This window comes from Rhincodon typus, chromosome 18 (assembly GCF_021869965.1).
Source record: "Rhincodon typus isolate 14 chromosome 18, sRhiTyp1.1, whole genome shotgun sequence".
Lineage (NCBI taxonomy): Eukaryota > Metazoa > Chordata > Chondrichthyes > Orectolobiformes > Rhincodontidae > Rhincodon > Rhincodon typus.
In genome coordinates, this window is record NC_063349.1 from 53,622,968 (window position 1) to 53,648,488 (window position 25,521).

Sequence of the window (25,521 nt, forward strand, 5' to 3'; positions counted from 1 at the left end):
TGGGCGAAAACAACGATTCTGACGATTTTGAAACGAGTGACGATTTGGGGGAAAACATAACTAGAGCCTAGCTTCAGCAGAACTTGGAATGTTAGTGAAGTGCGGACTGGCAGCGTGTAGTTTCACAAGAGATTACATCCACTTTCATTAGCTCACCCAGAAAACATTGTCGGTGAGACACACACAGAATTACCGTTTGGATTTTACTCCAGTTTGTAACGTTGTTATTAACATTTTAATTGCTATAAATCAGATCAGCAAACTGCAAGTGATTTCAGAGATATAACTGGAAATAAACCCGTCAAAGATGTTAGGATTCCAGCCAAACACAATTTGGTAACAAATATCTTTTGGCAAATACTCTTGGGGAGAGATTTCAACCGAACTAATTTTTATTGGTCTGCAGTGGACACGTTTTGAAAGTGATTAAATATTTGAAAATAAGGACAAAGAAACAGACTGTTGTACTCCAATAAAATTCATAAAAACCTTCATGGACATTTTAAAGTCATTTCCGGTGTTTTATCATATCACCCTGGAGGAGAATTAAACTCCTTACAGGAACAATAAACATGCCCTTTAAAATACTTGTTTAGGTAACTCCATTTTCAATTGGATTAATAAGTCTGCACCAGTTACATCAAGGATATTTTTTAAATAAAGGAAAAAAAAATTCAAAAATCACACCTAATTATATAAGTCGATTGCAGATAAAACACGAATGCTGTAAATCAGAAACAATAACAGAAATTGCCGGAAAAGTTCAGCAGGTCTGGCAGCATCTCTGAAGAGAAATCAAAGTTAACGTTTCGGGTCCGGCGACCCTTCCTCAGCATGTAAGTCGACTGCCCTGGTTAACAAAATGTTTTCTGATGATGTATATAAAATTGCATGGCAATTTGAACCAAAACTTTCCTTCAGAAAATAATTCAATTTGAACAACTTTTTTTTAAAAAAAAATCTAATTTGCTGACTGCACCCGAAGCAGAAATTATAGTGCATGATGTCTAGTCTGCAAAGTATTCACAGGAAGAGGAAATAGCAGACATTCATAGAATTGCTTGGTAACACATACACAACCACATCCGTCACCAAATCCCCAGAAATTACTAGGGAAACTCAGCAGGTTTGACAGCGTCTGTAGTCTCTTCGTCAGGTGTCAGTGCAGACCTGCTGAATTTCTCTAGTAATTTGTGTTTTGGTTTGTTTCTGGTCTCCAGTAATTATTTGTTTCATTTTACTGAGACTTAGACTCTGGACTCGAAACATTAGCTTTGTTTCTCTCTCTCTCTCTCCACTGATGCTGCCAAACCTGCTGAGTTTCTCCAGCAATTCTCTGTGTTTGTTTCAGATTTCCAGCAACCGCAGTTCTTTGTTTTATTTTGTGCGATTTGTTGAGAAATGTGTTCCTCAGGATGGGACAAAACTTGTAAAAAAAAAGATTTGTGTTCGTTAAAGAGCAAATAAAGCAGCACTTGAGTCACTTGCTGGCTTTCTAGTTTGAGAAAGCATTAGTGGTCTGTTCTTTGAGTTATAAATGTTGCTTTGTAACAGGGACACACCTTCCGGACCGTCAGAATGACATTGGTCATAGCTTTCCAAAGAATCACATGGAAAGTTTCGGGCCAATTGCGTTGCAGTTCGTGTTGAAAAAGCCATACTCCCTCCAGACTTTTCTCCCCCCAAAAAAGTTACAAGATTCATTAACAGTCATTTGTCGCCCGTTCCTTTAGATGCATTTGTGTCTGTAGCTGCTTGGAGTGAGAGGGAGAGGCTGTCTGTTCACATTGGTTATCCTGTGTTAGTTCACCCCCATCATGTTCCCCAGTCTGATCCCAACACCGTCAGTGTCCTGGGAAGAATCGGCCTCATCCACTTTTCTGAACTCACCACAGCTGCCCGAGTTCCACACCTTGGGCAGAAGTTTCCTCATTGACAACTTGCTTCGGGTGAATGGCCCCCTGAGTCGCCCGCTTGCACCGAGCCCTGCAAACCCTGTTCCAGTGAAAGTACCCCAAACTGCGGAACAAATCAGCCCCTCGGGAGGTCCCCATCCAACAAGACCCTCCTTTCAGCAGCTCGTTAACCCCTCGCCTGCGCCAACCACCTCCAGCGCTCAAACTGCCTCCTACCCTGAAATAGGTAAGATTTCACTTCATTTACTGAGCAGGCCACAGCAGTGTTACCGCAATTGATCAATGCTGCAATGCCATTTCTGAACTAAATCTTGCGTTTGCGTCTGACCTCTAAACGTGCCATACTCAGATGCTCCTGTTTTATATTGATGCTGCTATTTATTTAAAAAAAAGCTTTGAAATCGGCTAACTTATAATATTTGGAAATCACCCATGGACAATTTTGCAATTTACTTCATATTCTAAGCTAGAGCTTGATGTAATTTTATTGCAGACTGTTTAAATGTTCTTACAGATTAAGGTTGAAAGAATACTATATAAACTTCCCAAAGCTGACAGTACAAATTACAGCTAAATTGCAAACTCTGGCATTTTGGCACTGAATGCGAAGCAGATAAATGTTAACACAGAAGCAGTGGTATGAATCAAAGTTGAATTGTTCTAAATCCAAGTGATGACCATCCCATAGTACATACCAATTGGTCTTTATGCCAAATGCAATATAATTGCAGCCCAAAGCCAAGCCATTATTCGGTCTCCTCGGACAATTTAAAACTCCTATGGAAATAGGAGAACCCAGGCTGTCCCAACATTAAAATGTAGTTTCTGCAAATAGAAATAAACTTTTAAAAAAGCACATCCACAGTGAGGGCAGGCACTGTATTGTTTATGCCTCTGATACATTGACCTACCTGTTATTTCCATAGGTACAGGATAACCTATTGTGTGTCTGGGGCATTATCAGTTATTGTACAAAACATGGGCTGGGGGATCTTTTATGACACAGTAGTAGCACCCCTATCCTTGGGCCAGGAGGTCCCAGTTTAAGTCTCACCTGTTCCAGAGGTGTGTAATAACCTCTCTGAGCAGCATAATCTCTAAGCCATGAGTTGCTTGGGGAGTTTAGCTGTGTCACTATGGGGAGCTCAGCTCTGTCACTATGACTTACAACAGTGTTACATTCTGCAGGAAGACTGAAACTTGATTTTGCGCATTTCAAACTTGTTTCTAAAATGAGATAGCTGGCCTGATGTCTTTTGGATCCACCACAAAAATATGTGAAATCAAAAGGACATTAAGTACCTAACATGTATTACCTAAAGAACATGTTTTAGAGAAATATGTTCAGCTTCACATCAATGCAAGCTGTGGAACATTGCCAAGAGATGTGAGGTCACCTTGTGAAGATCATCATTGTAACAATGTTTGAGGTTTGTTAAATGTATATTGGAATTAAGCCAACTGCTTGAAAAATTCTGTTTTAATATAACCTATGTATAAATGAAACAGGGTGTTGCAGATTGGCACATTCAAAGGTCGGGAACTATACATAGAGGGATTAAAATTTGGGACAGCTGATGGTAAAGGGCAATTGGGAAAAGCCACCTTCCTGCGGCCTTTCAGTGACATAGAGGCTGGAAAGTTGGTAAAATTGCTCCAGCTATATGGTTTCATGTAGTGAAGATTATAAATATTAATTGTAATTGTAAATCCAGTAACATGCAGTGTTCGAAGAAACTGAATTGGTTTACACTGTAATGTAATGTCAACTTTGGAAGGTCATGTAATGGACATTTATAAATATTATGAATGAGGTATGTTTTGGGAGGGGGGAAATGGAAGTTTAGCTGAGGAGAAGAGACTTGACACTTGCTTGTACCCTTGCATAAAACTCCATTTTCCTTAACCAGCAGTATAACTTGGATCCATTTGTAGCAACTCCAAAGTACATTTTTCAAGTCACAGAAATGTCTGATCAGATAAAACAGAATATTGTGGATGCTGGAAATTGGAAACAAACATGGAGAATGCTGGAGGAACTCAGCAGCTCTGGCAGCATCTGTGGACAGAGAAATGAGGTGACTTAATAGAGACATACAAGATGATCAGAGGATTAGATAGGGTGGACAGTGGGAGCCTTTTTCCTCGGATGGTGATGGCTAGCACGAGGGGACATAGCTTTAAATTGAGGGGTGATAGATATAGGACAGATGTCAGAGGTAGGTTCTTTACTCAGAGAGTAGTAAGGGCGTGGAATGCCCTGCCTGTAAAAATAGTAGACTCGCCCACTTTAAGGGCATTTAAATGGTCATTGGATAAACATATGGATGATAATGGAATAGTTTAGGTTAGATGGGCTTCAGATTGGTTTCACAGGTCGGCGCAACATCGAGGGCCAAAGGGCCTGTACTGCGCTGTAATGTTCTATGTTCTATGTTAAATAGAGTTAATGTTTTGAGTCTAGAGAACATTTAAAAGGACGTAAATGAGCAGAATGTCTAATGACACTTATGTTCTACCAAAAATGGAACAGGAATTGTATTAAAAAATATCATTCCCATTGAAGGTGCTTGAAAACTCATGCAAATATATTCAAACAACTCCAGCATTCCCACAAAGAGTGTAAACTTTCTCTTGGAACTACACTTTAACTGATAAAAGTTGTTTAATTAATGTTGCTTTTGTAATAATTAACAAGCTATGTTATAAAGTGTAAACTTCTCTCTTCCTCACAATTAAAAAAAAATCTTGCCTTAAAAATATTTCTAAAAATTGAAACACTATCACAAATTATAAAGAAAATCTGAGTTACAGAAACAATAACAGGCTGGACATATTCACCTGTCTTACTGTCAAACATTAACTTTCCAGACACTGATCAATTTGTTGTGTATTTTCAGTGCTGCCTTCCTTTTTCAATAAATTCGAGTATTTCATGTGCTTCTCTACAATATCCATAAATGAGCCAAGGGGAATATTCCTCTGTATCATTCAAATGAAGTCATGGATTACCTTTAAACTTTATTATGAAGAATAATTGAACCATTGACTGCAGTTAAACTGCAAACTCCACATCAATGGCTGTAAAGAGATAATACATGGATCTAAGTTGTCTAAAGTTAAACAGGAAGTGATTTTCTCTATTGGGCCAGATCCCATCAGTTTGATTATGTATTGGTTTCAAATGCTTTCAAATGTCACATTTCAAGTGTTTTTTTGGAGCAAGCATTAAAGAATAATAAGATGGCCCATGCTCTTAAAGTTTTCATTGAAACATTTTATTTGTTGGGAATTGCAGCCTGTCCAGCTCTCAGCTCATTTCCAGAACCTTAATATTAAGAATTAAAAGCAAAGAACCCTGAGATTGTGAGACAACAAGGTGGAGAGCTGGATGAACACAGCAGGGCAAGCAGCATCAGAGGAGCAGGAAGGCTGACATTTCGGGCCTAGACCTTTCTTCAGAAAATGATGAAGAATCTAGGCCTGAAACGTCAGCCTTTCTGCTCCTATGATGCTGCTCGGCCTGCTGTGTTCATCCAGCTCTGCACCTTGTTGTCTCGGATTCTCCAGCATCTGCAGTTCCCACTATCTCTGATTCAATTTTAACCCTGAGATTGTATCTGAATTTCTGAGAAGGAACCCGTGAGAGAGTACTGTGCACTTTGGCAAATGACCTCATATAAGTAGATTTATCACTTTTGTCTTGAGGAATATAAGACCAATCAGACTCTTACGCTTAGAAGTTAATGTGGGAACACCTTTTAATTGCTCTAGAACTTTTTATACATACTTTGAAAATATTTTGAAATTCTTAAAGGCACCTACTTTGAGCCTGAACTCAATTTTTAATTTCCAGATTCAAACCCAATGGATAGGGATTCATCAGACCCTGATGCTCCATACTTAATCAGTTTTGTTAGATGTGGCTAAACATTACAATTAACAAAACAAGTGGGTTACTGTATCAATGCACCAGATAAGTCACCAAGACCAGATAAGATGCATCCAAGGATACTGAGGAAGAAAGGGCGAGGGAAGAAATGTGGAGGCACCAACCATAATTTTTCAATCATTAATGGATACAGTGTGCTGCTGGAAGACTATAGAATTGCAAATGTTACACCCTTCTTCAATAAAGGGTCAAAATAGTATGCCCACTAACTATAGACAACTCTATCTTGGCTTGGTGATAGGGAAATGTTTAGAAATTATGATTCATGACAGAATTAACAACTAGTTGGGCAAATACTAGTTAATTAAGGAAAGCTACCAAGGCAAATTGTGTTTAATAACTTGTTTGAGTTTTTTGATGAGGTCATAGAGAGAGGATGGTTGTAGATGATATTGTGCACATGGAGTTCTAAGAGGCATTTGAGAAAGGTGAACAAGGTTAGAGATTGTGGAATAAAAGAAACAATAACAGAATGGATATAAAATTTACTGAGTGAGGGAAGGTAGAGAGTATCAGTGAAAAGTTATGGTTTGGATTGGAGGAATGGTTGTAGTGGGGTTCTGCAGTGTATTGGTGTTTGGATTTCTGCTTCTTCTGAAAATGTCGATGACCTAGACATGTGTGTACAGAGCACAATTTCGAAGTTTGAGTGTGGGACAAAATTTGAAAGTATTGAGGACTGCAACGACAAATGTGTTAAACTTCAAAAAGACGTAGGTTGTGTGGACAAATGACAGATAAAATTTAATGCAAAGAAATGTGAAATGATGCATTGTGATGGGAAAAGAGGATGTAAACTACAAAATAAAAGGTACAATTGTGAACAGACTGCAGTAGTAGAGGGACCTGAGGATAAATGTGCCCAAATCATTGAAAGGGCAGGGAGGTTTGAGAGCAGTGCTGCCTGGAATGTTTTCTTTTGACTGCGTGGACAGTGACTTTGAGAACCAGAAGTGATGTGTTGGCATGTTGAACTACAGTGCCTGAGCGACAGTGTAGCGTAGAGAGAACGTTGGATTAGAGAGACTCTGTTGAATCACCCTACGATCTTTGTGCATTATGATATGCATGCAAAACAAAACTTTTCACTGTGCCTTGGTATAAGTGACAATAATAAATCAAACCAAATAAAAATAAGTTAACAAAGTATGTGGAATATAAAACACTAGTTCTACCTTAAATTGGATACTGTGCCTCGTTCTGAGCACCACACTCAAACGTTAGAGAAAATGCAAAAAGTATTTGTAAGCAGGGTGCCAGGGATGGGGAACTTCAGTTTCCTAGGACTACAGGAAAAGACCGGTGACATTATTGGTCAAATTACCTCTTTCTGTGCTAGAGCCATTCTTTAATTCTAAAAATAATCTGTACTAAGAATACTAAACACGCAACAATGAAAAGGCTTCCACAAAGCAACCTGGTGTAACACACCCAAGAAACTCAAATTATTTTGCTCTTTGTTTTACAGCATATATTGAGACACAAGAATTGTGTAGAATATTTCCCTGTTAGTCATTTTGGGAAATATGTTTGTAGCTTTTATCATTTAAGTTGGCTGAAGTACACTGAACAAATTGCTAATCTCATTTTGTTCTGGTTTAATATTTGTAGCTTTATCCAAATGTTTCCTGCCGACTTTCCCCCAGGTCTTTCTGGCTTGCTGTGGTGGGTCCTGTCAGCAGCCGATCTCCCCCACTGCTTTTCCGAGTAAGTTTTTGTGCGGCATCAGTAATGCTTGATTTGTTTTGTATACCGTAGCAATACGATTTCATGTGGTCTGAAAAATGATTACAAGTCAAATGCCATGTTTCAGCTTCACAATTAATGTGCCAATGTATTAAAAACTCACTCTTCTCCTTGATATTTTTGTTTCAAAGGACATGGGTTCCTCACAGTAATATTCCAAAAACATTATCTTTTTAAAATGTATGAAAATAACCTGTGTGTTGTTTAACTTTTAATCTAGTCCAGTGTTTGCGCTTTAGTAATTATATCTCAATTTAACCTGGAGGGGTAAAAGATAATATATCTTTAAATTATTTAAATTCAAAAACATTCTAAATAAATTAGAGGAAAAGTTAATATCTGATAAGTTTTAAATGAATTAAACACGTTAGTGATACGTTTTGTGATGGTGTGGTTTTCTGAAGGCTTTAAATCAAACGACTGTTAAGTGAATTCAGATTTGCAGTGGCTAAATAGCTTTTCAAAAGAAAACTCAAAAGAAGTGTTGCCAATTTGAATGCTTCTTGACAAGTGAAGCAGCAAATTCTGGCTGTTTAATGAGCTGAGACTCTCTGAGATGTTTTCAGGGGGCTGCCACTTTCCCACAGAGCGTTTTACATGGCTGTGGCTGCTATACAATGGCCAACAGGACCATGACCAATAGTTACTTTCACTTTCTTCATCCACACGCGACCTCGTCACTATTTTTCACAGTGCAGATGAACTTTCCAAATCAGCCTACATTAAGAAAGCACTGGATGGGGGTCAAGCAGCCTTTCGTACTGCCATAAATAAAGCTCTGTTTGCAAGTCTTAGCTTCTGTCTGTCACATTCCATTGGGGGAATTCTGCAAACTACAAACATTGAGACCAGTTCTTTGAAACATAAATGAAATCAACTTCTATAGACTTCCTTTAGCTGGTCTGGGTAGACCGTTCTGTCCACCTGAATAGAAGTCAGTGGTTGAACAGAGCTTAGAAGCAAAGACATCAATAATTTTTCAGATTATATGATTAAATCTCCACCCAGCCAAAAACCCTCACTCCCCCATCCCAACAACAGGTTGCTTTTATGCTGGGCTCCTCACATGGAAAAGATGCTTCCAAACATGTAACAGGGAGCAGAGGAAAGTTAAAACAAAGTGGGTGGAAAGAAAAAGTAGAATTGGGTAGAACTAAAAGATTAGTTGAAATGCTTAGCAGGCTCTTGAAAGCAGAATGGGTGTAGGTAATGGGTAAAGATTTTAGGAGGTAATTTCAAAGGGAAGGGAGAGAGGGTGTGCCAATGATTGGCAAGGAAGACAGGGAATCTAGAATCGACCTACACCAGAGTAGTGCTTGAACCCCAGGAGATGGGAGAGATACTAAATGAATATTTCATATCAGTTTTTACTGTGGAGAAAGAAATGGAGTCTAGAGAATGCAAAGAAATAAACTTTAATGTTTTAAAAACAGTTCACATTACAGAAGAGGAAGTTCAGGGGTTCTTAGAGAATGTGAAGGTGGATAAATTTCCAGGATCTGATCTAATGTATCCCAGAACATTGTGGGAATTAAGGGAGGGAATTTCAAGACCCCCTGCAGGAATATTTGTATCATCTATAACTACAGGTGAGGTGCCTGGTGACTGGAGGGTGGCTAGTGTTGTACCTTTGTTTAAGAAAAGTTGTAAGGAAAAAGTGGGGGATTATCGACCTGTGAGTCTGACTTTGATTGTGAGTAATTTGTTGGAGGTGATTATAAAAGGTCAGATTTATGGACATTTAGAGAGGCAAAAATTGATTAGGGATAGTCAGAATGGTTTTGTGCAAGGAATGTTATGTCTCACAAACTTAATTGAGTTTTTTGAAGAAGTTACCAAAAAGGTTGATGAGGGTAGAGCAGTAATTGCTGTTTATTTAGATATTAGTAAAGCCTTTGACAAGGTTCCGCATGGTAGACTAATTAGTAAAGTTAGGTCACATGGGATTCAGGATGAGCTTGTCAATTGGATATGTAAGTAGCTTAAAAGCAGGAGACAGAGAGTAATGGTGGAGCGTTGCTTTTCAGAATGCAGGCCTGTGACCAGTGGTGTTCCACAGGGATTGGTTCTGGGTCCTGTTTTGTTGGTCATTTATATAAGTATTTGGATGACAATATAGCAGGCATAGTTAGTAAGTTTGCAGACAACCACCAAAATTGGTAGCATTGTAGACAGTGAAGAAGTTTTTCGAAGATTACAAAAGGATCTTGATCAAATGGGTGAAAGGGTTGAAAAATGGCAGATGGAGTTCAATCTGGATAAATGCGAGGTGTTGCATTTTGGTACAACAAACAAGGGTCGGGCTTATATAATTAATGGTAGGGCCTTGGGTAATGTTGTAGAACAGAGGGATCTAGGGGTGCAGGTACATAATTCTTTGAAGTTTGCATCACATATAGACAGGGTGATTAAAAGGGTGTTTGGCATTCTTGTCTTTATTGCTCATTCATTTGAGTATAGGAGTTGGGAAGTCATGTTGAGGTTGTACAGAACATTAATGAGATGTTTTCTGTAGTACTGTGACAAGTTCAGATCACCCAATTATAGGAAGGATATTATCAAGCTGGAGAGAGTTCAGAAGAGATTTACCAGGATGTTGCCAGGTATGGAAAGTTTGAGTTGTAAGGAAAGGCTGGATAGGCTGGGACTTTTTTCACTGGAGTGTAGGAGGTTGAGAGGCGACCTTATAAAAATTTATAAAATCATGAGGGGCAGAGATAAGGTGAATGGTAGGTGTCTTTTCCCTGGGGTGGAGTTTTCAAGACTAGGGGGTACCACAGAGGGTGGTGGATGCGGGGTACAGTTACAATGTTTAGAAGATATTTAGATAAGTACATGATTAAGAAATGTTTGCAGGGATATGGGCCAGACGCAGGAGGGTGGGACTAGTTTAGTCTGGGATTATGGTCAGCATGGACTAATTGGACCGAAGGATCTGTTTCAGTGCTGTATGACTCTATGACTCTGACTCGTTGGGTCAGTTTATTAAAGGAGCTGCTGTAGGAATGGTAAAGATCCCCTTCTGTTGACTGTCAGTCTTTCTGCATTCATGAAACTTGTAAAATTAATGTAGTTGAATGAACCTGAGTTCCTCAGCTGCTTCATCAATAACCTGTGATTCATCATAAGGTCAGAAGTGGGGATGTTCACTGATTGCACAATGTTCAGCACTATTTGCAACTCCTCAAATACTGAAACAGTCCATATTCAAATGCAACAAGACCTGGACAATATCCAGGTTTGAGCTGACAGTGGCAAGTAACATTCGTGTCACACAAATGCCAAGCAATAACCATCTTCAATAAGACACAATCTAACCACCACCCTTTGACAGTCAATGATGTTACCATCACTGAATCCCCCCACTATCAACATCCTGGAGATTATCATCGACAAGAAATTGAACTTAACTAGCCATATAAAGACAGTGGCTGCAAGAGCAGGTCAGAGGCTAGGAATACTGCGGTGAGTAACTCCCCTCCTGACTCCCCAAAGCCTGTCCACCATCTACAAGGCACATGTCAGGAATGTGATGGAATACTCCTCACTTGCCTGGATGGGTGCAGCTCTGACAACGCTCAAGAAACTTGACATAATCCAGGACAAAGCAACCCACTTGATTGCCACCACATCCATAAATATCAACTCCCTTCACCAGACACTCAGTAGCAGCAGTGTGTACCATCTACAAGATATACTGCAGAAATTCACTAAAGATTCTTAAGAAACAACTTCCAAATCCACAACCACTACTGTCTACAAAATCAAGGGCAGCTGAAACATGGCAACACCACCACCTGCAAGTTCCCCTCCAAGCCACTAACTATTCTGACTTGGAAATATATCGCTGTTCCTCCGCTGTTGCCCCGTCAAAATTCTGGAATTCCCTCCTCATGGCATTGTGGGTTAACCTAAAGCAGGTGGACTGCAGCAGTTCAAGAAGGCAGCCCACCCCCACCCCTACCTTCAACAATAAATGCTGGCTCAGTCAGCAATGTTCACATTGCAGAGGTGACTAAAAAACTTACAACAATCTAGGGGTTGTCTGCAGAGTGGGTTGATACAGATATGTCAAACATATAATGGATACATTAATTATACTGTTCAGTAATGACATAACTACATACAAATGATTCCTAAAGTCTGTTATGAATATGATAACAATTTAATATGTGCTTCACCTTGACTTTCAGTAACATTAAACTTAATTTCATGAATAAGAACTATTTAAATCCATATTTTACATTAAATTACCTAATTAACCTACTTTCCAAACTTCTCTTTTAAGTTTAATCTCTCTATGATATTTTTTCAATAATATTTTAATTTAAAACTTCCATCTGCTTGATGTTGCAGACCACATCATGCTTTAATTAATATTTAATTTGTGCACAGATGCTTAAATGAGGTTCCATTGAGTGTCAAGATTGGATTGTCCTTATGGTTCATGACAATTATAGACAAATGGCAAGTAACATTCATGTTACACAAATGCCAAGCAATGATCATCTTCAATAAGACACAATCTAACCACCACCCCTTAACACTCAATGATGTTACCATCACTGAATCCCCCCATTATCAACATCCTGGAGATTACCATTGACAAGAAATTGAACTTAACTAGCCATATAACCACAGTGGCTACAAGAGCAGGTCAAAAATTTATAGACATTATCATGTAGCGTAAAGAAATAATTCTAAAACAATCACCTCCAACAGAAACCAGACAAAAAGATGGTTGTGGTGTATTCTATCAATCAGTGTGTATTTTAAGAGACTAAAGCAATGGTACATTGTTGCATCGAAAATGTTTTAGTTCTTTAACCATCAGTAATTCATGAACCATAAGCAGGTATGCTATATTCATGAAATTCACCCACATTTTGAAAACAAAGTCAATAAGCATTTTGAAGAAAATTTGTATATGCAATTATGAGGGGCATAGACAGGGTGAATAGAAAGCAGCTGTTTCCCCACAGTTGAAGGGTCAATAACAAGGGGGCACAATTTTAAGGTGAAAGGTAGGAGGCTTAGTGGGGATTTGAGGACAAATATTTTCATCCAGAGGGTAAGGGGGTGCATGGAATACACCAGCTGGGAGGGTAGTTGAGGCAGGAAACCTCACAACCTTTAAAAATTACTTGGAAGAGCACTTGAAGTGTCATAACATTCAAGGTCAAGGGCCTAATGTGGGAAAATGGGACTAGTGTAGGTTGTTGTATAGTTTTTGGTGGCACAGACTTGATAGAGTGAAGGAACAAAGAACAATACAGTATAGGCCCCCCAAGCCTGCACCGACACATTTTGCCCTTCCATACTAAAACTGTCTTCACTTACAGGATCCATATCCCTCTATTCCCTTCCTATCCATGTATTCATCCAGGTGCTTCTGGAATGCTGCTACTGTGTCTGCTTCCACCACCTCCTCTGGCAGCACGTTCCAGGCACTCACCAGCCTTTATTTGAAAAACTTGCCTCACACATCGCTTTTAAACTTCCCCCCTTGCACCTTGACCATGTGTCCCCTAGTAATTGACCCTTCCACCCTGGGAAAAAGCCTCATACTTTCCACTCTATCCATGCCATTTACAATCTTATAAACTTCTATCAGGTCGTCCCTCAATCTCCTGCATTCCAGTGAAAACAAACCCAGTCTATCCAACCTTTCTTCATAGCTAAAATTCCCTATACCAGGCAACATCCTGGTAGATCTCTTCAGTATCCTCTCCAAAATATTCACATCCTTCTGGTAGTGTGGTGACCAGAATTGTATGCAACAGAAGGGTTTTTTCTGTAGCAGATAGGGCGAGGGGTCTTCTCTGTACTGTATGATTATATGAAAATTAATTTTAAATAATATTATTGGATGCAACCAACTATTCCAGAGATATGGAGTTTGTCTTATGAAGAGGGATTGAGCAGTTTAGGCCTAATCTCTCTGGGGTTTAGAAGAATGAAAGGAGATCTAATTGAAATGTATAAAATGCTGAATAGGATTGACAACATCGATGTTGAAAGGATGTTTCCTCAGGTGGGGCAATCTAGAACGAGAGGCTATAGTTTTAGGCTAAGGGGCAGCAGATTTAAAACAGAGGTGAGGAGAAATTACTTCTGTCAAAGGGCTGTGAATCTTTGGAATTCACCACCTCCTGCGGTGGATTCTGGGACATTGAGTAACTATAAAGGGGTAGTAGACAGATTTTTAATTAGTATTGGATTAAAGAGTTATGGAGAGTGGGCAGGAAAGTGGAGTCAAGGCCAGGATGAGATCAACCATGATCGCCTTAAATGAGAGAGCAGGTTTGAAGGGCTGAATTGCATACAGCTGCTCCTGGTTCTTATATTCTTATGAAGGTTCATGGATTTTCCTGCAAAACAGAACACCAGCACAATATTTAATGTCACCTTGTATCTGTGCATTGCTGAATTTATTTTGAAATTGATTTTGTTTTAAACAGGTGACTTTGCAACACGTGAACCTAAAACAGTTGCTTCAAATGGCTGATGTACTGAGTAATAAAGACAGAAGTTGATTTAGCCAATCAACATGAAACAAATTCCAACTTGGATGCTCACAAATGACAAACTGCAATTTCTCATAAATTTTAAATCCTTAAATTGGCCTTGGTAAGAGTTACAATAAATAATATGGATTATCAATTACTCCTGATGGAATTTGTTTAAACCATAGGACCGTAAGGCCATAAGAAATAGAAACAGGAGTAGGCTGTTCGGTCCCTCGAGCCTGCTCCACCATTCAATAGGATCATGGCCCATTCAACATTCCTCAGATCCACTTTCCTGCCCTTTCCCACAACTCTTGATTCCCCAATTGATCAAGAATCTATCTACCTCAGCCTTAAATATAGACAAAGACTCTGTCCCCACAGCTCTGTGAGAGAAAAAATCCCTCCTCATCTCAGTCTTCAATTGGCTGTCTTTGATTCTGGTCCTAGACTCTCCCATGAGGGGAAACATCCTTTCAGCATTTACCCTGTCAAGCCCCTTAAGAATCCAATAGGTTTCAATGAGATCACCTCTCATTCTTCTAAACTCCAATGAATAGAGTCCCAACCTGTTTAACCTTTGCTCATAAGTCAATCCCTCCAAACTGGGAGTCATTGTAGTGAACCTTCTCTGAACAGCCTCCAATGAAATGATAAGGAAAGCAAAATATAACTGGATCTGTTTCTGGAGAATGAGGTGATTGAAGGATAAGGCTATTATTCTCTCATGGGATGTGGATGTTGCTGGCAGAGCTAGCATTTTTTGCATTTCCCTAACTGCCCTTGAAAGAAATAGTAACTAAATCAATTCAGAGGTAGTGACGAGTCTGGAGTCGTGTGTAGGCCACATGGGTAAGGATGACAAATTTCCTTTTGTAAACGCGGGTTGGTGAACCAGATATATTTTTAGAACAATTGATGATGTTTTCATCATTACTGGGATGAACTTTATTGAGTATAAATTCCACCAGTTACTGTGTCCCCAGAGTATTAGCCTGGAGCTCTGCATTACGAGACCAGTGACATTGTCACTGTTAGTAGGAACTGCAGATGCTGGAGAATCCGAGACAACAAGGTGCAGGGCTGGATGAACACAGCAGGCGAAGCAGCATCATAGGAGCAGATTGTGCCATCTCCCCCAAATATGGACGATTAACTAAATAAGTGCAAGTTTGGCAGGCCAGTTCTGAACATTTCCTACAGCCCTAAATGTACTTATTTTGCTCCTCAGTTAGCAGTTCTTTCAGGAGCTGTGAATTTCCCCTTTGGCCCCAAGTCAGTCACAGCAAAGTGCGAAGAGGAATCCTACGGAGAGTGGTCTTTTCTGAGGAACAAAGGAAAGCACTGGAGAAAACCTTTCAGAAACAGAAGTACATCAGTAAAACAGACAGGAAGAAACTGGCCACCCACCTTGGCCTTAAAGATTCACAGGTACGATATGTCAGCTTTGATGGGGTTAGTTTGTTTAATTGATTGGTTTGCAATGCAGAGTGACATCAACAACATGCGTTCAACTCCCAGACCAGCTGGAGTTACCACTGAAGGTCCCACCTTCTTCACCTTGCCCATTGCCCCTTACCTCAAGTTTGGTGACCCTTAGGTTAAAGTCACCACTGGTTGTGTGTGTCTCTTTCTCTAATGAGAGACCAGTCCTTTGGAGTTCCAGTACCTTTATTTCAGCATCTTAGTCTGCCAGGTGAGCAGGTCACAGCAGCAACAACTAATGTTTATATAGCAGCCTTGATGTAGTCAAACATCTCGAGGTGCTTCACAGGAGCATTAGGAAGGAAAATGTGACACTGAGCTCCCTGAAGAGATATTGAGTTCAATGATCAAAAACTTGGCCAAAGAGGTAGGTCTCAAGGAGCGCCTTAAAAAGAAAAGTGAGGTAGAACAGAGTGGTGTGTAGGCAGTGTGTTCCATGTCATGTTGTCTAACAATTGAAAGCCTGAGAAAGAACAATAAGTGGATTTCTGAGCTGCTCCGTTTTGATCAATATTGTGAATTAGGCAAAGTGCTTATTTACTGAGACATCATCAGCAATGGTGGAACATTGATTAAAAGATGTCATGCCTATACCAGTTCTGGTCCCTAGTGACAGTTTCCTGTTTCTTCCCCATCTCCCTGTGCACCATTCCTGTCCAAATAACCATCAATGACCCTCTTGAGTGCCTCAGTTGAACCTACCTCCACCACAGCGTATTCCAGACCCTAACTACTCGCTGGGTGAAAAAGTTCTTTGCCACATCACCTTTGTTTCATTTGCACATCACTTTGAGTCTGTGCCCTCTTGTCCTTATTTTCTTTCACAAGCAAAAACAGCTTCCCCCTGTCTAGCCTGCCCGGATCTCTCATGATTTTGGTATCATGATATTTTCTTTATGGTAATTTTTTGCATTTTAAGACTTTAGTAGGACATTTGGCCCCTCGAGCTGCTCCTCCGTTTAATAGGATCATGGCAGATTAACTTTCCTCACACCCACTTTCCTGCCCTTTCTCTGTAACCCTTGATTCCCTGACTGATCAGAATCAATCTCAACCTTAAATATACACGATTTGGAGGTGCCGGTGTTAGACTGGGGTGGACAAAGTCAGAAGTCACATGATGCCAGGTTATAGTCAAACAGCTTTATTTCATATCAAATTTGATTTAAAATTAACCCGTTGGACTATAACCTGGTGTTGTGTGACTTTTGACTTAAATATACACAAGGACTCCGCTGCACAATTCTCTGTGACAAGGAGTTCCAAAGAAGTGCATGCCCTGAGAGAAGAAATTCCTCCTCATCTCAGTTTTTAAATTGGTAACCCTTAATCTGATACTGTGCCTTCTTGGTCCTGGTCTCTCCCACGAGGGGAAACTCCCTCTCATGATATAAATTCATGTGTGCAAAGTTTACAATAGAAATAGTGTACAGCAGGATCATTTTCATGTGATAAAGCATATTAATTACACGGAACATTAAAGTGTGGCTAGATTTTGCAGGTTTGGCTTGCCAGAAGGCTAATTCACAATGTGCTCAACTGGCTCCTGGATCATACACTCCCTTACCACCATCTGGAGGGCAGGCATGCTGGTTTAACATATACTTGCCTATACGTATGTAATTGAAGGAAAAGCCCTTGTCTGTTGATGCCTTTGCATTCATCTCCTTAAACTGATTTTGTGAAGGCTGCTGAAGATGTTTATTTCAGTGTCATAGCTTGTATTCTTGACAAGAATGGCATTGTGCTCAGCGATCATGAAGGGAGTGCCGCAAATAAAGAGGGAAAACGGACATTTTTCAGCAGCCTGCCATAGCAAAATATCTCAATGAAGGACAGAACGTCAGTCTCCAATATAACATTGACATTGGGTTCTGTGATGAGAATGGGTGCAAACCCGCCTCTATTTGATGTTTGTCCTAATTGGAAAATCTAGGCATTTTTTCACGTCAGGTTCAATTGTGAAAGCATGAAAGGAAAATCAACAAAAGCCTGGGAGAGAAGTGGATTTCTGAGCTGCTCCGTTTTGATCAATATTGTGAATCAGGCAAGGAGCTTATTTACTGAGACATCATCTAAGCATTACATCCAAAGGTAAAACCAACACGGACATAGGCCACAGGAAAGATTCCGCTCTAATGAATACTGACAGATCATATAGCCAAACTGCAGAGTATGCAACTGTTTACAGTGCTACCAAACTGGTTTGTAAATCAAAATATTGCAGATGCTGGAGATCTGAAATAAAAAAAGAGCATGCTGGAGAAACTCAGCAAGCCTGGCACCATCTGTGGGAAAAGAAACTGAGTTAATGTTTCGAGTCCCGGGAACTCATATTCTATGACGTTCACCTGGCTGACCTTGTTATAATCACTACAGTTTTTATATGTACTTTTTCTGCACTCCACCAGTTTCCATTCAGTAACTTGTCCTCAAAACATCCTCATTTAGTTTAGAGGACTGAGTAGTCATTGTTACAATTCCCCTGGAATGTGTCATTACTTCCCAATGACTTGCTTAACCTTTATTGTGGTTCGAATGATGAAAACGATACCCAGTCAAGGCAAGGAAATTGCAGAACTTGCCAATGCTAAACTTCAAATGGATTACTCTTAGATGTGAGATCACTGAAGAATATTGCCAAGAATTTGATAGAAAAATTCTATTTTCTGATGGCCTAAGCAAAATTTGTATATGATGTTACATTAGGGTTTTTATTTATATCTTAAGTATCTTTGTTCACTTTCATAACAGTAAATAATGCTTATTTCCACTGCTTGAATATAAATTCTACTCAAAACAAAATGAAGAATGTTCAGAATGCAAAAATTAGCCTTTGCACAATAACCCTCACAGTCAGAAGTATGTGGGGGTCTGTCAGGATGTGGGGGTCAGTGTGGAGTGAGGGGGTGAGTCAGTAGTTGTGGTGGGTGGTCAGTGAGGAGTGTATGTTGTGACAGGATAATGTGGCTTCAATGAGGTGTGTAGGGGTTAGTCAGAAACGGGGGGTGTCAGTGAGAATTGTAGGGGTCAGTCAGAAACTGTGGGTGTTAGTGAGAATTGTAGGGGTTAGTCAGAAACTGTGGGTGTTCGTGAGAATTGTAGGGGCCAGTCAGAAACTGGGGGTGTCAGTGAGAATTATGGGGGTTAGTCAGAAACTGTGGGTGTTAGTGAGAATTGTGGGGGTCAGTCAGAAACTGTGGGTGTTAGTGAGAATTGTGGGGGTCAGTCAGAAACTGTGGGTGTTTAGTGAGAATTGTAGGGGTTAGTCAGAAGTATGGAACATAATTGAGGAGTTTTGGGTTTCAATGAGCTCAGTTGCCTCCATAAAGAGTAGGCTCAATCTCTGTACAGGCTGTAATGATGAAGAACTATGTCCTCATCTTCCCCGTGCTTGTGGAGCAGTGCCCATTAAGATTATGTCTGTAAAAACCGAAAGAACTGCGGATGCTGTAAATCAGGAACAAAAACAGAAGTTGCTGGAAAAGCTCAGCAGGTCTGGCAGCATCTGTGAAGGATAAAACAGAGTTAATGTTTCGGGTCCGGTGACCCTTCCTCAGAACTCTTCTGTCTATCTCTGATGGAGGGAGATACTTGTGGACTGTAGTTCATGACCTTACAGCTCAGAAGCCAAAGCTATTACAAGGGCTCTTCCAGGGAATGCTACATAATTTTATAATGCTGTCATATGTTATAATTAGTTGTTTATTTTAAATGCAGTATTTAACATGAAAAGTTGTATCTCTTTACTTCTTAATAGAGACGTTTCAGACTTCTAAATAGAAAGCATTCCATCCTAATTCTTCCCAATGATGAAATTTTATTATTGTTTTGATTAAACTGCCTGTACAAAATGCAAGCTTAATTTTAAACAGCCAAATGCTAGCTGTCCATTGCTACTTGCAATACTGATACTAATGCTGTCATTGACATTATCAACTCAAAAGGTAAAAATATGGTTCCAGAACCGCAGAATGAAATGGAGAAATACTAAGGAGAGGGAACTGCTTACACAAGGATGTTTGTTTGAACAAACGTTACAAGAGAAACCAGTTTCGGCTTCTGACCTGAACGACACTAATCCAAACATCCCTGACAGAAAAGCAGCACACATGGGACAAGCGTCTACGTGCAAATATGTCGCAGTTACATCAACTTCTCAACATGGCCAGACTACTGAGAACAGACTGCCGAGTGTGAAAAAAGAGTTGTCAGAGACAGCTCTGCATTCTGTCTCTGTACAGCACAAGAAAGACACCTGAACCCATTTCCCAAAGGTTCCCTAATAATAAACATTCTCAATGTTAATACCCTACTTCATGTGGTCTGTCTCTCTGGATTTACTCAGTGCTTATGAGGACTTGCACTTATTTGGAGACATTTTTTGGCCGTTACAACACCACTATATGAAGTATAACAATTCTATAATAATGCTGACAATGCAATTTATCAGGAACCTTTAAACATTGATTCTGGTAAAATGTTTTTAGGAAATGTGTTGACTGTAAAATATGAATAAAGTTTTTACAAAGGGATAATATTCTTCAAATTGAATTTGGCAAACGTAACATGTTGTGCATGGGCTATGTTTCTGTATAAAAAAAACTCAACACAAAATAAAGTAAATTTTAATATAGCCATAAACCGGTATTTTGGAATTTAACATCAGTATGCATTTGATACATGTAACTCAACACAGACATCAATATGATATGGGGGGGTATGGCCAGAAAACTACACCAGTTTTGGAGGCATTCAGATTGGAGATTGCAAATATCACACACTTGTTCAACAAAGGAGAAACCCAGTAACTACAGGCCAATCAGTTTATCCTTGGTGGTAGGACAATAACTGAGGTCAAAATTAATAGTCACTTGGACAAATGTGAACAAATAAAGTGAAACCAGCATGGATTTGGCAGGCTAAATTGTATTTAACTAACAGAGTTGAGTTTTTTGATGAGGTGAGACAGAGGATCGATAAAGGTAATGTGGTTGATGCAGTATGCATTGACTTGTAAAAAGCATTTGATGAAATGTCATAAAACAGGTTTGTCAGAAAATTGTCATGAAACAAAAGGAGCAACATCAGCCTGGATATGAAATAATCTGAGTAGTCAGAAACGGAGAGTGTTTGTTAACAAGGTGCAGGGCTGGATGAACACAGCAGGCCAAGCAGCATCATAGGAGCAGAGACAGTTGTTTTTCACACTAGAGGAAGGCATGCTATGTGATTGCCCAAGGCTCTGTGCTAGAATCCCTGCTTTTACTGATATATGTTAATGACCTGACTTGGGTCTACAGGGTGCAGTTTCAAAGTTTTGACACAAAACTTGTAAGTATTCTGAATTGTGAGGAGAATAGTGATAAACTTCAAGGGGAGATTGGCAGATTGGCAGAATGGGCAGATGAAACTAAATACAGGGGATTGTGAAGTGATTTTGTAAGAAAGAACAAGAAGCAAAATAAAATAAAGGGAATTATTCTAAAGGGACTGCAGGAGCAGAGGGTCACGTGATTTATGTGCACAAATCATTGATGATGCCAGGTCAGGTTCAGTGAGTGGATGATAAAGCTAATGTCATCCTGGACTTTTAAATAGGGGCGAGGTGTACAAACATAAGGAAGTTATGGTATAAAATGCTGATTTGTCCTTAGCTGGTGTATTGCATTCAGTTCTGGGCACCACACTTTTAGGGACAATATGAAGGCATTCAAGTGGATGCAGAAAAGTTTCACAAAAGTCCATCCAGGGATAAGCGAGTTCAGTTACACAGACTGAAGAAGCTAGGTTCCTTATAGAAGAGAGTGTTCAGAGGAGATTTGATAGAGGTGTTCAAAATCATGAGGGGGCTAGACAAGGTGGATAGAGAGAAACTGTTCTCATTGGATCTCAGGGGTTAGGTTATGTGGAGAGCTTTTACAAATTAGGCCTGCTTTCTCGAGAATTTAGAAGGTTATAGGGTGATCTGATCGAAGTCTTCAAAATATTAACAGGAAAAGACAGGGTAGGTAAATGTAAACTATTTCCACTGCTTTGGGATTCTAGAACTGGGTGCATAGTAAGACCATAAGATATAGGAGAAGAATTAGGCCATTCTGAGAATGACTGTTAGACCATTCAGAAGAGATGTTAGGAAACACTTCTACACACAAAGGTAGATGTTTGGAACTCTCTTCCACAAATAGTGTGGATGCTAGATCAATTATTAAGTTTAAATCTGAGATAGATAACTTTTTAGCAAGCAAAGATATCAAGGGATATGGGCCACAGGCAGGTATGTGAAGTTAGGCCACAGATCAGCCACGATCTCATTGAATGTTAGAACAGGCTTGAGGGGCTGAATAACCTACTCTGTTCCTATGTTCCTATTTTGAGGAACGATCAAGAATTACTAGACATTGTACTTATGCAGTTAACGGTAGGGCCCTGGGCAGTGTTGTAGAACCTACAGGTTCAGGTACATAATTCTTTGAAATTTGCGTCACAGGTAGACAGGTGTTTAAGAAGGCATTTAGCACACTTGCCTTCATTTGCTCAGACCTTTGAGTGTAGGAGTTAGGACATCATGTTGAGGTTGTACAGGACATTGGTGAGGCCTCTTCTGGTGTACTGTGTCCAGTTCTGGTTGCCCTGCTATAGGAAAGATATTATTAAATTGGAGAGGATTCAGAAGAGATTTACCAGGATGTTGCTGGGAATGGAGGGTTTGAGTTATTAGAATAAGCTGGATTGGCTGAGACCTTTTTCACTGGAATGTAGGAGGTTAGAGGGTGACCTTATAGGAGTTTATAAAATCATGAGGGACATAGATAAGATGGATAGCAAGGGCTTTCCCTTTTCTCTAGTTCAAAATTAGAGAGCATATTCTTAAGGTGAGAGGAGAAAGATTTAAAAAGGACATGAGGGTCAACTTTTATACACAGCGTGTGATTTGTGTATGGCGTGTACTGCCAGAGGAAGTGGTGGACATGGGTACAGTTATATTGTGTAAAAGACATTCGAATAAAAACATGAATAGGAAAGGTTTGGAGTCATATGGGCCTAATGCAGGCAGGTGGAACTAGTTTAGTTTGGGAACATGGTTGGTGTGGACTGGTTGGATCGAGAGTCTGTTCCTATGCTGTATGACTGTATGACTCTAATTTAAGGTGGTTGAGAAAGAAACTGCAGTAAATGGTTAGGATCTGGAATACTCTGCTTGAGAATGAGGTAGAGGCAAATACAATCATGGCTTGCAATAAACACTACTGAATAATTTTCTGAAGCGAAAACAAAATAGCAGGCCTGTGGTGAAAAAGCAGAGAGGTGAGAGAGATTTTAAAAAGACACGAGGGTCAAATTTTTACACACAGGGTGATTTGAGTGTAGAATGAACTTCCTGAGGAAATGGTACAGTGACAACATTTAAAAGACGTTTGGATAAGTACATGAATAGGAACTGTTTGGATGGATATGGGCCAGGAGTAGGCAGGTGGGACTAATTTAGTTTGGGATTATGTTCAGCATGGACTGGTTGGACCAAAGGGTCTGTTTCCATGCTGTATGACTCTACGACACAATGAAATGTTGAATTGCTGTTGTAGAGAACCAGCAAAGCATGATGGGCCGAACAACCTCCTTCAATGCTGCAGTGATTATATGATTCTAGTCTGTCACCTTGACCTCTGTAGATTTTTATCATGTGCAATTGGCCTATATAGCAATAGTGGCTGCATTCTAAAAGTAAATTGTTGCTGTGGAAGGACGTACTGATGGGGAACTAGTTAACAGAGTAACTCTGGTGCATTAGGTTCCAGTCGTTGAAATGAGGATCCAATATCATTCGATATAAGTTCCTCATTTAGAAAGGAGGCAACTGGTTTGAATAAAATGTAAATGTCTTCAAATAACCTTTTAATATCTTGGTGCAAGCTTTAGTGGCATGGTGGTAGTGTCACTCCCTCTGAGCCAGGCAGATCCAAGTTCAGGTCGCACCTGCTTCAGAGGGTTATGTAATAACATCTCTGAATTGATTAATTAGCAACATCTAAAAAAAAAGTTCCATTGTACATATAAAATATCTCTTAGAACAATCGCAATAAGAAATGTTTGAAAGAGAAATCAATCAATTAAGAGTGAACCATCCAAATTCAGATTATTTTTGGGTGGCATGGTGACTCAGTGGTTAGCACTGCTGCCTCACAGAGCCAGGGACCTGGGTTGGATTCCACCCTCCGGTTACTGTCTGTGTGGAGTTTGCACTGTCTCCCCATGTCTGCGTGGGTTTCCTCCGGGTGCTCCAGTTTCCTTCCACAGTCCAAAGAAGTTCCAGTTAGGTGGATTAGCCGTAGGAAATGCAGGTTTACAGCGATAGGGTAGAGAGTTGGGATGCTCTTTGGAGGGTTGGTGTGGACTCGATGGGCCATATGGCCTGCTTCCACACTGTAGGGTTTCTATGATTTCCCCTTGAATAGGGTTCAAACCTGTTAAAAAACAATCACTGTGAAATACTTGATATAATACTGCTGTACTCCTATCACAGGGGGTTGGTTTAGCTCAGTTGGTTTGTGAAGCAGTGAGATAACTGACAGTGTGGGTTTGTTTCCCACACTGGCTGAGGTTACCATTAAAGGACTCTGCTTCTCAGCCTGTGCCTCGCCCCTGAAGTGTGGTGACCCTTGGGTTAAATCACTACCAGTTGTCTCTCTCTCTCTCTCTAATGAGAGAGCAGCCCTACGGCCTTGTAAGGCTGTGGTGACTTGACTCATATCACAGAAACAAAATGGTTGACTTCTTTTCCTTGTAAACTGACTACTAAAATGAGAGTTAGAATATTGTCTGGGAATCCACATTACAGGAGAGAAGTGATAGCACTGGAGAGGGCACAGAGGAGATTTACCAGGATGTTAACCTGGGCTGGAGAGTTTCAGTTCCAAAGAGATTGGGGTTATTTTCTTTAGAACAAAGGGGATTAAGAGGGGACATGACTGAGATGTACAAAATTATGAGGGGCAACGTAGGGTAGACAGGAAGAAACATTTTCCCTTAGTGGAGGGATCAATGACTGGGGCGGGGCTCAGATTTAAGGTAAGGGCCAGGAAGTTTAGAGGGGATATGAGGAAAATCCTTTTCATTCAGGGGTCGTTGGGAATCTGGAACTCACTTCCTATAAGGGTGATATACGGACCCTCATCCCATTTAAGAATTATTTAGATGTGCAATTGTGATGTTGAGGCATACAAGGCTGTGGGCCAAGTGCTGGCAAGTGGGATTAGAATGTTTAGGTGAGTATTTTTACTAGTGTGACATGATGGGCTGAAGAGTCTTTTTCAGTGCTGCATGGCTCTGTGACTATTTGTCTCCCCTGTACAACTGATTTCTCTGTAGGGTGTTAGACAATCATTACAGTAACTTTTCCACTTCACTGGTTTCAAGCTGATTTCTACCTTGCTGGCTATCCTTCTAAGAGGACCGTCAGCAAGTATTTTCCTACCCAGATTGATTTATTTAAAATTTAATCATGATTTGAATGTGCCGAGAGCCCTGTCCTCATTAGGAAATAGCAGTGTTATCTTTGATGTGCCTTGAATATGGTATTGGGCATTTTCATTCCTCGAGTAGTTGTGATCAATACTGCTTTTTAAAGGGCAATTGAATTATATTACTTCTGTTAAAGGTCAGATATAATTCCTGGGACTCCCCCTGGATATAGTTGTTGATGTGTGAAGGCAGGGCAAAAAGCTGATCAGTCAGCAAAATGATCCAGTGTAAAGATTATTGACCAGGTCCCCTACACTCTTCATATTGATTAAGAAATTCAATTGAACCAAGGGATAACAAGGTGTAGAGCTGGATGAACTCAGCAGGCCAAGCAGCATCATAGGAGCAGGAAGGCTGACGTTTCGGGCCTAGACCCTTCTTCAGAAAAGGA

General features: G+C 40.0%; 1 protein-coding gene across 3 annotated transcripts; it reads left to right on the forward strand.

Moving 5' to 3' along the window:
• The first annotated feature begins 1,563 nt into the window (after window positions 1-1,563).
• Window positions 1,564-20,234, forward strand: LOC109929276 (homeobox protein DBX2). Of its 3 annotated transcripts, none has more exons than XM_020529007.2 (4): window positions 1,564-2,142; window positions 7,480-7,575; window positions 15,355-15,554; window positions 19,556-20,234. In XM_020529007.2, the coding sequence occupies exons 1-4, from the start codon at window positions 1,818-1,820 to the stop codon at window positions 19,868-19,870; spliced, it is 936 nt and encodes a 311-aa protein (XP_020384596.1). In that variant the 5' UTR covers window positions 1,564-1,817; the 3' UTR covers window positions 19,871-20,234. The 3 variants fall into 3 exon arrangements, with proteins under 3 accessions (XP_020384596.1, XP_048463705.1, XP_048463706.1); XM_048607748.1 differs by having other exon boundaries at window positions 19,574-20,234; XM_048607749.1 differs by lacking the exon at window positions 7,480-7,575.
• The last annotated feature ends 5,287 nt before the right edge of the window (window positions 20,235-25,521 follow it).

Excerpts from the sequence above, each read along its gene's own strand:
- LOC109929276 (XM_020529007.2), top strand. The coding sequence starts at position 1,818 with ATGTTCCCCAGTCTGATCCCAACACCGTCAGTGTCCTGGGAAGAATCG. Across the intron at positions 2,143-7,479 it reads TGCCTCCTACCCTGAAATAG|CTTTATCCAAATGTTTCCTG; the intron begins GTAAGATTTCAC and ends TAATATTTGTAG. Across the intron at positions 7,576-15,354 it reads CTCCCCCACTGCTTTTCCGA|TTAGCAGTTCTTTCAGGAGC; the intron begins GTAAGTTTTTGT and ends TTTGCTCCTCAG.